The sequence below is a fragment of the Neovison vison genome, chromosome 9, assembly GCF_020171115.1.
Source record: "Neovison vison isolate M4711 chromosome 9, ASM_NN_V1, whole genome shotgun sequence".
Classification (NCBI taxonomy): Eukaryota; Metazoa; Chordata; class Mammalia; order Carnivora; family Mustelidae; genus Neogale; species Neogale vison.
Window position 1 is genome coordinate 29,553,961 of NC_058099.1, and position 12,130 is coordinate 29,566,090.

At 43.0% G+C, this 12,130-nt stretch overlaps 1 protein-coding gene across 2 annotated transcripts in view; it reads left to right on the top strand.

Moving 5' to 3' along the window:
- The first annotated feature begins 2,504 nt into the window (after positions 1-2,504).
- The window catches only part of GRIN3A (glutamate ionotropic receptor NMDA type subunit 3A), a 151,656-nt gene continuing 142,030 nt past the window's right edge, over positions 2,505-12,130 (top strand). For both annotated transcript variants that reach the window (XM_044265233.1, XM_044265234.1), the window contains exon 1: positions 2,505-3,203. In XM_044265233.1, coding sequence (XP_044121168.1) covers positions 2,505-3,203 — 699 coding nt within the window. The remainder of the gene's footprint in view (positions 3,204-12,130) is intronic.

The window sequence follows — 12,130 nt, forward strand, 5'->3', positions numbered from 1 at the left end:
AGAAAAGGAGAGAAAAGAATCATGTCAGAGACACTCAGATGACAGTGATATGGATAAACAGAACCTATCAGCAAAAGAAAATGGAAAGGGAGACAGTAGATCATCATCAAAAAACCCAGGAAAGAAACAAAAGATGAAGTACAGGAAGGAAGGGCTGTTCGGCACTGTGTACACTCAGTATTTGCAAGATTTAGCTATGGTTTTACCATGAGCTGATGGAGCACAATCCTTAGAACCTTGGGAATCATCCCCTCCTGTGAACAGGCAGCTCTGCTGGTCCCTCAAGGTGGTCATGGACTTGAGAGGCCTAAAGAATGTAGGATCAAATTAACCCACAGACCCATCTATTCTTTGTCACCATCTATTTTATTGAGAACCTGATTTGAACATGTATGTAATGCCAAGTACTAAGATAACCACTCTAGGGCACGGTCATCGTCTGGAATGTCACACTCCTAATGCACACAGACACACACAGACACACACACACACACACAGAAGCATATCTTCTTACTATACAATTAATAGATTCCCAGTTTTCCTGCAGTGCAAGGAACACGAAATTCTATACTTTTCTTATTCAGTCCCCAATCAGTGGAATCCTCTGAAGCCTGCAAGAATTTCCAGCATCCATGCTTGGGGTGCTCCCTAGGGTCTCAGGAGGGACCCCTTCCCTTGCGGTTCATCCTTTATTATGATTTTCACTCCTTTTCTTTTCTGGCACCCCAGGCTTGCAGCAGCTATTCTGGTTGTCAGAAAAGTTTTGTTCTGAGATGCCTTTAAAGGTCTGTTTTGAGGAAAACAGCATTCACTTTGCAACCTTCTTGGGAATTTTATTTAGCAAGAGCTTCTTCATCCCAAAGATTTAAAGCATGATGGAAACTTTAGCTCATGAATCAAAACAGCCTTCCAGAGTTAAAAGCTAGCTGTATTTGCATAACAATTTAGCTGCTCCAAACAGCAGGGCAAGGTCAGGTGAAATAAATCGCCAAGGTCACGGTTCTCTTGAAGTGGTACTGAAATTCAGAACAGCAGGTCCCCAGTCTTGCTTACCCCAAGGATGTGTCTCTAATCTCCTTCTAAAGGATATCAAGGCATAAAATAAATCTATTGCACGCGTGGAAACCACAGGCCTGCCCTTAACCCTCTCTTTGGCTTCTAATTTCAGATTCAGGTCCTGGAGGAAGAGACCAAATCCTAAACCACCGACTTCACTGCATTACCATACAAATGAAAGAACTTACTAGAAATAGTGATCTGGAGGGCTCTCGGTCTAAACTAGAAACTGCTGTTGACCGTGCTTGAAACTCCAAAAGTATTTTGAAGCCCTTTAATTTCTTGGTCAAATAATTGCTTCCAATTCACTTATCTACTTCCGAGAATGTAAAGACACGAGGAATCCTTAAAAACCGCAAAGGCCCACGTGCCCGAGAGAAGGAAGCCGAGATTAAATGTGTAAGTGACTCTGGCTTTGGTGCCCTTAGCGAGAAAAACCTTTAAAGCGCCACATGGAAGAGAAGCTCGTTACTCGTTCAAGGCCCCGTTTCTTAGAACCCAGCCCGGCGAAGCAGTGGATTTCAGATTCCTCAGGTACATCCGCATTCGGAATTCTCTGCGCCTCAGCGTCCTCGCCCTCACCCTCGCGGGTCTCCCGGAATTTCGCAAACCAAGCCCCGGCGCCTTTGGGGAGCAGACTTTCCAGGGGCGCGGGAAGCGCCACCCGGGAATCTCACCATCAGTGGGCGTTTAGCGCAGCCAAGCGACAGGCTGGCGCCAGGGCTCAGCAACAGGGAGGCGCCGGCTGAGGCGGGGAGAACTTTGCGCTCCGAGCAGAACCACCCTTTGCTGGCCAGTCGCGTCGCTCCTCCGAGGAAGCAGGCGGCGGCGGCGACTGGGCGGAAAGAGGAGCGAAGCAAGGAAAAGAGGAAGTAGCGAGACAGGAAGAAAGATGAAGCCAGTGCCGGGGGGGCCCGCCAGAGGGTGGCGGACGGTGGAGCAAGGAGGATTTGGCTTCTTTTTCGCACTCCGGGCGTGAACGCTGCCTCCTGCGCGACCCCAAGGAAATAAGTGGGTCTCGCCTGGGCAGAAAAGGAAAAGAAAAGAATCCAAGTGAGCGCGTTGTCTCCTGGGTCGCGTTGCCCCCCTAGGAACTCCGGCGGCTTTCCAGCCGAGCCGCGGGACCGGACGCAGTGCCCCAGCCGCCCTGCAGATGGGGAGAGCAGGGAACCGGCGCCCAAGCCGCGGGTGACCGGCGCCGGCCCGCCCGCCTGCACGCCTCCGCGCAGGGACCGGGCGGGCGGAGGATGCGAGGCGGAGGGACCCGGGTGCGCTAGGTTCCAACTTGGATGGCCCGGAGACCGCTTCGGCTCCTGGGAGCGCTCCGCAGCGTTGAGTGAGCTGCCCGCGGGACCTGGGGGCGGAGACCTTAGGCAGCGGCTGGAGGCGGGGGGGGGGGGCGAGCCGGGCGCAGGAGGGGGCGCGCTTTCTCCCTGCGGGTCTCAGTAATGAGGAGACTGAGTTTGTGGTGGCTGCTGAGCAGGGTCTGTCTGCTGCTGCCGCCGCCCTGCGCTCTGGTGCTGGCCGGGGTGCCCGGCTCCTCCTCGCACCCGCAGCCCTGCCAGATCCTCAAGCGCATCGGGCACGCGGTGAGGGTGGGCGCGGTGCACTTGCAGCCCTGGACCACGGCCCCCCGCGTCGCCAGCCGCGCTCCGGACGGCAGCCGGGCAGGCGCCCAGAGGGATGAGCCCGAGCCAGGGACTTGGCGACCCCCGGCGCCCTCGCCGGGCGCACGTTGGTTGGGGAGCGCCCTGCATGGCCGGGGCCCGCCGCGCGCCCGGAAGCCCGGGGAGGGCGCCGGGGCCGAGACCCTGTGGCCTCGGGACGCCCTCCTCTTCGCCGTGGACAACCTGAACCGCGTGGAAGGTCTGCTGCCCTACAACCTGTCTTTGGAAGTCGTGATGGCCATCGAGGCGGGCCTGGGCGATCTGCCGCTCCTGCCCTTCTCCTCCCCAAGCTCGCCGTGGAGCAGTGACCCTTTCTCCTTTCTGCAGAGCGTGTGCCACACCGTGGTGGTGCAAGGGGTGTCGGCGCTGCTCGCCTTCCCCCAGAGCCAGGGTGAGATGATGGAGCTCGACTTGGTCAGCTCCGTCCTCCACATTCCGGTGATCAGCATCGTGCGCCACGAGTTTCCGCGGGAGAGTCAGGTGAGAAGAGTGGGGCGCCGCTCGGGGGCCGGGACCTTAATGGAGGGGAGGAGGGGAGAAAGAGGAAGGCTGAAGTCTGGAGGGACTTGGGGCTCTACAACTTTGATTACTGTTTAAGGATCGGACCATGTCTATGGATGGTTGTTTGAAGAGCCTCAGTAAAAGTTAAATAAGACAGTGTAAGTGCGGACAGAAATAAGAGGTAGGGGTAGCAGATAGAAGAAAGGAAGTGGGGGAAAATAAGCGAAAAAAAAAAAAAAAACCTCATGTTTTGACGAGCTGGGAAAACCTAGTGGGTGCTGGAGGGAAGTAGAAGTCAAAGTTCAGGAGCGTGGAGAGCAATCGATTTTCTAAAGATGAGCTCGGGGGATGGGGATGTGAGATTCCTGACGCTGCTAGAGTCTTTAACTCCCGAGAGGAAGTGAGCATGAGGCAAGAAGAGCTGCATCTGCTCTGACTTCTTTAGAAGGTGTGCCTGAGGCTTGGGCGGTGGTGTACGGAGAAAAAAATCCCTCTGAATTCCTATGAGTAACAGGAAATCTGCAATAGTACGGAAGCCATAGGTAAAGAAGGGCGGTTAATTACCCTTGGGCATTAACATGCATTAGAATTAATATCTGGTAGCGAAAAAATCGATGGGAGGACTCATTTGGGGTTGGGATTTTTTTGGTCCCTACCTACTATCTGTGTGATGTGGGCTCAGAGACTGGCTGTATGCAGTAGCTGTGTTCAGCCCATTTCTGTCTCAATGATTTAGGACTAAAAACAGAAGAATCCAATGCTTTCGTTTATATAGGTTAAAAAATTGAATGTATTTTCAATAAAATAAGCTATTTGTGAACTTACTATTGACAATAATGTACATATTTAAAGAGAGGGCGGGATCCTCTCAACAATGGGAGTTTAATGCATTTTGTGCATTTTTTAAATCAAAATATCAGTCTTCATTAAGCCTTGCACAAATATTTATGAAACAAATAGGTAATCTGTGTTGGCCCCATGGTAAAGATTGAGGAACTAAGGAAAGTTTTGGTCAGTGTACTAATAAGAGTCCAGACACTGGAGAATTTCTAACTCTACATATCATTTCGCTATCCCTTTAGCAGGAAAAAAAAAAATTCTAATCTCTTTTCTTCCACTTTTGATATATATATACAGAGATAAAAGCTAAAATGAGTAAGGCCAAATACAAGTGAAAAGTTGGATAGAATCTATGCATAAAATATCACGAGAGTACCAACAATTTCTTTTTCTAGAAAAATGAATCTTACACTTTTAATCTTAGGAAGTCTGGACACCCGCTACTTTCAGCAGTTGCCCAGAAGATTGCTATTTAATGCTGAACTATAGAGATTTGATCTGCAGCGTGCAGGCTAATTAACTTTTATCTAAAACATTTCCGTCACCTGAATCTGAATGACTGTAGGCAGCAGATGGGAAGGCAGGGAAAACACAGGTGCACAATGCTGCCAATGGCCAAAGTGTTATAAACATGAAATTGCATCCATAGGGTGCATCATTATTAATATATATGCAGAATCAGATTGAACAAAATGCAAGAGTCAGCATCACGTGCTTCTCATCATTGCTTCTTTATTACCTAATACTTCACAAGTTGCCAATAGTGTTCAGTCTCCAGACTCCTTTCCATTTGTAGATTGTTTGGCAGGTCTTAAATAGCAAGAATTTCCCCCAAATTAGTGTGCCTTAGTTAGAAAGGAAATTGTGTTCCATGATGGATTTGTGCAGTATCCAACACATTACAACTAGGGGACCAGAGAAACCGTGAAGCAGTGTCTAGAATCAGACAACTTCACAGCTTTACGACCACTGTGGGAACAGTCTTCTGGCGACAACCCTTACAAGTTGCCAATAAAATGAACACGCCGCCAAGCACATCTACTTCTGTACTTCAATTCAGAAATGTATTTTAAATCACTGTTGTCACTGTTATTTTCATGACACACATCTTGAAAGGGAGAGATTATTATATTAACTCAGTTCTTGTTTGCCCAACTGACGTGGTCTCTCATTTATATTTGTATTTTAAATTCCAACAAATCAAACTTTTTACTTTTAGTATATCATTTACATGTCATTCTGTAAGGTTGTATATTAAGAATGTCCAACTCAATGTCAAGTCACCATAATATATAATTTTAGGATATGACCATAATCTGCTTTCAGCAAAAATAATAACTGATCTTTCCCTTGTGTCTGCTAAAAAGCAGACCTTTCTCCCATACCCTGATGTGATTTAAAAAAAAAAAAAAAAACCTTTCAAAATATAAAAGAATGTCAGAGTCATTTTATACATTAAATAAAAGTGGTTTAATTTAGCCACTGTTCTCATTGGATTCTACAGCCCAGTGACCCAATACATTGATTGGGTCAGTGCCTGAAAAAAGGATTCTAGAGGAAAGTGGACTTGTCCACACAAAGAAGTGAAATAAAATTGTATCTCTTATTCAGACAAATCAAAATTGCTTGAGGCAGTAGTGACAACAGTGTTTTCTCTCACTTTCTTTTGGGCGATTTATTTCCTTCATCTGAAACTTTTAATTAATAAATAGTGGTTTTGATAGTGTTCTGCCATAGCTTGTGAATGGAAAGAGATACGAATGAAATGATCAACACCCTGAGGAAAGCATTATAGTTTTATTTCACTAAACTATATATTGGAAACAAAGACATAAGGCCATCAGTTTGTAAGGTAGTAAACTACCCACTTTCAGAAATCGTATATAATAAAAAATTCAGAAATCATACATAATAAAAGCTCATTCAACATTACCACATAGGATAGGATCAAAGCACCATCTAAAAAATTCTTTACACTCAAACCTCCACTTGAGGCTAACTCATTCTATTAAAATGATAATTTCTTACTTCTAAATTCTGTTCCCACGACCTTCAAGTAATGATGCTGCATATGGATCCAGTTACATTTAAGTTATATTAAGTTCTTATAATTGTTCTTTCTCTTCCATCCCATACTACCTTCTCTTCTAGGGATTTTGTATAGTTTCTCCAAAGTTAACTCCTTGAAATTTACCTGCTCAGTTAGTGACAGACACAGGTTTCTTTCTAAAGAAAGAAAATACCTTTGAAATACCTGAAATACTTGAAATACCTTTTTGTATTTCAAGTTAATTCCATATTGGTGCCCTTAAGCAGAGTTAATGGAGTAATCTAATTAGCTTAGATCCAAACCCAGGCGATCAAAAACGGACTCGGGGCCCCTCCCTGGGTGGCACAGTTGGTTGAGCAGTGGACTCTTGATTCCGGCTCAGGTCTTGATCTCAGGGTCCTGAGGTTGAGTCACACTTGGGCTCCCCGCTCACCGGGGAGTCTGCTTCTCTACTTCTCCATCTCCCTCTACCCTTCCTGCTACTCATGCATGCGCGCGCGCGCGCGCGCACATAAACACACACACACACCCCACTCTCTCTCTCTCCTTTTTTTCAAATAAATAAATATTAAAAAAAATAAAAAACAAAAAGTGACTGTATTGCATTTTTTTTTGTTTTGTTGGTTTTTTTTTTAAAATGTGTATTACTGTTTTTAACTTCAGTTGAACGTACCAACCACAGTTCGCCAAACTCATGAGCCGTATATGCTAATTAATATGTTTATTCCCATGGAAATACAGTGTTCTTAGATGGTCCCTTTTCTCTGACAACACAGTACTAAATACCCGAGCCTATTTATTAGTTTGGCTATTTATTAGCCCAGTGCCACTTCTGATACAGGGACCACAACACTAATACCACTAAGGCACAGGTTCCCCCCACTATCTGAAAGTAAAGCAGTCCTATAAAATCTTTCATAAGCCGAAGCGGCATAAAGTGAAGCGTATTCTCCGCTTTCCGGAAGTTTGTGTAATACCAATTCACGTTGAGGAAAGACTTACATTAGCACCTGCTTTCCCTAATGGGAAAAGTTCAGAAGGGGATTTTTGCTTTTATGAAAGCAAAGTGGAATAATGTGGAGGTTCAGAAAGTTGGGGAAGCTGGTAGGGCCGCTTTAGCCAAGGTTTCGCCCGCAATCGTGGTCCCGGAAGTAGATGATTTCTCCTCCTCCCCTGACGTAGCGTCAAAGGTCAGTAGTAGCTTCTGGTAGCGTCAAAGGTCGGTAGTAACTTCCTGCCGGATCAGGATGCTCTCGGCTTTCTCCTCCTTTCTCCTCACTTCATCTCATAGGTATTTTTTCATCTTACATCATCACCAGAGGAAGGTGAGTGCAATACAATAAGATATTTTGGTAAACAGACCATAGTCACATAATTTTTATTACAATAGATTGTTATAATTGTTTTATTTGGTTATTATTGTTGTTAATCTTTTACTGTGCCTAATTTATAAATTAAACTTCATAGTATGTATGTTTAGGAAAAACACAGTATTTATAGTATAGGTACTATTCATGATTTCAGGCATTCACTGTGGGTCTTGGAATGTGTCCCCCACGGATAAGGGGGGACTAATGTCTTAGGTGCGTCGTTAGGGGACAAGTAAAGGACATTTATTTTTAAAAGATCTACTCTCAACTGTATTGGTTTTCCTTGACTTGCTCTGTGCAAAGCACTGCTTTCTGTCCTCTGGGGGAAATATATTCTTCTGTTAATTCATGATGAATGGCTGATAGTAGCATCTAATTGTTGCTGACCTGAAGATAAATGATTTCAAATTAAATGTCAGGTGATACAAAACTTTTCTTAGAAGTGATCTTTTACAGTCTCCTCTTGAGGTACAGAGATGGGATTAATTTGTAAGTTTTTATTTTTAATTTGGGGATTTTTTTGTTTTGTTTTTATAATACTTACATTTTTTCCCCAAATGAATAGATCAGAAGAGGTTAGCAGATACATTCACTGGGCAATTAATCTGTCTCACCCACTTTTCTTGTGCCTGCCACAGTGTAATCATAGAGCATATTTGGTCTTGACCTTCTTTGATTATTCCATCTTGGAGTTAATTTATGATCGAATCAACTGAACTAAGTATCTGCATCATCTGAAGACCAGTTTCATTGTTAATTCCTTAATACTTTATCTTTGGGTGTTGCAGGATCCACTATGGATTTTGTGCTGTTAGACTTTATTTCATGAATACCTCCAGTCAAATTCCATTCATGCTGGTTAAAACGGCACAATATAATGGGAGGCACATCAAGTAACAGTCAAAAGGTTCTCAGCCTTCCTGTGCCTCTTACTGGCCAAGTAATCTTGGGCAAGTGCCTCCATCTCTGAACATCTATGCTTATCCATCAAAAGAAGGTGCTTACCAATCTGACAGAGTTGTTTTATGAATCAGATAAAAGAACAAAGTACTTTGGGAAAATTTATAGTGTTAGCCAAACAACTGGTAGACAAGTGTTGGTCCGATAAGAATCATCCAAGTCTTAATTTTTCACTAATTCTCATTAGTAGTTACCAATCAAATTGGGATGTGATTTACAGTGTATCATGTCTTCATTCTCTACCTTACCCTCCAATCCCTCATTTTCTTCTCTTCAGGGGGAAAAAAAAGTAGGTTTAACCCTCCATCAAAAAAGGAAAAAAAAAAAAAGAACTAGACTTCTAAATATGTTGCACATTTGCCCCAAAATAGAAGATGTGCCATAGGTACTATTTCTATACAGAGGGCAAATTTCCACTATGACACATCTAACAGTTTCTAGACCCTTAGGTATTGCCATTGAAGCCGCAGTAAGATGCCCAAGGTTTTTCAGAAATGTTGGTCTCTTACATTGGTTAGAAGTTTTTCCTGTAAGCAAACTTCACAATAATAGAGTGTTCATTGAGAGTATGGTCTCTCCATCTGGCTCTTCTGATATTTTCACGAAAGTTTTTCTTGATGAAAAAAGCAGGGTGTTGGTTCACACTGGGCAAAAGCTCCTTCCCGGCTCTGCAGGAAGCCTGCTTCTCCCTCTTCCACTCCCCCTGCTTATGTTCCCTCTCTCGCTTTCTCTCTCTCTCTCTCTCTCTCTGTCAAATAAGTAAATAATCTTTAGAGGCTGGGGGAAGCTCCTTATCTCATCTTGGACAGATAATAAGAGTTTGCAAACCAGCTACTCTGAGTACCATTGTCCTAGGCAACTACAGGGGGCGGGGGGCTCTCATAGCAAGATATTGTTCATTTTGCTGATACCACTAAATGTAGAGATGAGACTCTCATTGTCTCCTGTTCTGCCAACTCTAGCTACTGCCACTCACATACACAGAAAAGTAGAGGAAGTGTATGACACCGGAAATGTGATGCTGAATCTATAAAACTAGGCAAGAAGGAAGAAAGAACGTCTCAGCATCTGCCACATTGCTTTTTCAGTGAATGCATGAATAACAAACTAATGGGCATCATTAAGCCATTCATTTGTCTTTCTCAGATCTTTTCTTTATGGGATAGTGGGAGAAAAGAGCAATGGGGAAAAGGTGAACTAGGAGTAAGCCAGCTGCCTGTCCCTGCTCTCACTTTCTCCCTTCCCTTAACCCAACCTAACACTTCAGCCAGATTTTCAGTTCTCCTTCTGAGTGTGTAAGATTCAGTCACTCTCAGGGGACACTGGGATCTCCTGCATTCAAGGAGCAGGCTGATCATACAGACCTGGACTTGTATTTTTGTCAGTCAGGGTAAATTCTGACACTGAAAGGCCAGTATCTGGCTGGCCAGGGATGGTCTCCTGGTAGAGATGAGCCTTTAAGGATTCAAGAGGTAAAGAAACAGAATGACTTCTTTTTTCAGCCAGGCTGAATTATGCCCCATTGTTTTTCATTTGAGTCACAGATTTAGGAAAAAACTCAATCATAAATATTTTTGTAGCATTTATGCTTTTCAGGTCTTCAAAAATGTGTCCACAGAATCCTTCTAGCAGTCTTGTGAGGTAGAAAAAAACAATATATACAACATACAGAGTACATGAGGAGCTATGCATTCTAGGAAAATAGAAGTCATCAAGAAGAAAAACAGACTAATAGCTCCTTCTAAATTCAGTGTATTTGTTAGCCTACAATCCAAGAACAGACTGGATCCATCACTGCTTTTGAATTAACTTAGAAAAGAGGATAAAAGAGAGATTCTACTTCAAGTTTGATTGTTAAAAGCATATTCCATGCTAAATAACCAGTAATGGGAATTGACTTAAATGAATCATGATATATCTTTACAGTGGAGTTCTATATATCCATTCAAATGAAAATATGTTGACACAGAGATAGAAAAAAGATTTATATAATTTGTATAAAGTATGATCGATCCTGGAAACTATGAGTCCAGAATTTTATTTATAAAAATGGAAATAGAAGTCCATTTTTTTCTATCCACACTTCTATTTATTTATTTTTTTCACACTTCTATTTAAAAAAAAAGTAGGTACTGCCTATGTGATTAAAAATATTAAGAGAGGTGGGACGCCTGGGTGGCTCAGATGGTTAAGTGTCTGCCTGCCTTTGGCCTGGGTCATGATCTCAGGGTCCTGGGATTGAGCCCAGCATCAGGCTCCCTGGTCGGCGGGAAGCCTGCTTCCCTCTCACTCTCTGCCTGCCTCTGCCTACTTGTGATTTCTCTCTCTCTCTCTCCCTCTCAAATAAATAAATAAAATATTTTAAAAATATTTAAAAAAAAATAAAAATATTTTTAAGAGAAAAAAAATAAGTCACCTTTACATTTCCTCACCAATGCTTTTGATACTTCAATATGAAAATACAAATTTTAGGAAAAAATAAATCATAGAGTATGTTTAGATTTATCAGAGTCCTTTCACATCTGTTTTTCATTTTATCCTCACAATTACTTTCTGAGGTGAGCAAGACAATTAGTATTTATTACCTTTACTTTGCAAATGAGACAAGAGTAACATAAATAAAAGAAATACAAAGCTGGAATGAAGAGAAGAGGCTTTTGCGAGGCACAGACTTATGTTTGACTCTTAGCTTTACAACTCTCTAGACCTCTTCCCTTGGGAAATATGTCTTATTTCTTGATCCATAAAATATGACTATCTCCTAAGGTTGTGGTGAGGATGACACCATGTATGCAAAGTTCTAAGCACAGCACCTAGAGCACTCTGTGTTCTTATTATGATAATGTTCATTCTTTTGATGTAAAGTGTTGACATGGCAAGATTAATAAAAACTGAAATTATCAGAGTAAGAACTCACATATTCCGGGTTGCTCTCCAGAGTATTTCTATATGCATTTTTTCTTAATTTTTAAAAAAGATTTATTTATTTATTCCAGAGAGAGAGAGAAGGGAGGGTTTGAACGGGTGTAGGGAAGGGGTGGAGTGCAGAGGAAGAGGGAGAGAATCTCAAGCAGACTTCTGCTGAACACGGAGTTGGCCCTGAGATCATGATCTGAGTCAAAACCAAGAGTTTGATGCTCAACTGCCTGAGGCACCCAGGCACCCCTCTATATGCATTTTCAAGATGCACACTGTATTCAAGCTTGTATTCAAGGCAATTCCCTTGCCCCAACCCTTAGAAAAACAAAGAAAACTGCTGTTTTGAAACCACACTTAGAGTTCCATATTACTGAATCGCACCCTCAGCTTAGGTGTATGTAAACTCCGTTAGCAAAAAAGTGAACTTTGAGGTCTGGTTTCAACTAGTTGCTCTTTTGTATTGGTCGTGAATGATTGGCTCTTTGGATCAGAGGTAAAAAAATAATGTTTTATTTCTATTCGTTGGTATGAGGAACTCATTATTCTTGCTTTATCTACTACGCTAATTTCTCACAGGAGGCTCCCAGGAATTAAGGAACAGTAGAACCATGAGCCAGCTGACATTTTAGACTTCTTGGGGGAAATGAGGTTGTTAGAGAGGGCAAACTAATTTGACATGGATTGAAGGTTCAGAAGTTTCTGCTGTTTCTTTCATACAGGCCTTATCTGTACTAATGTAACTGACTTGTGGCATATGTTAGGCTCAA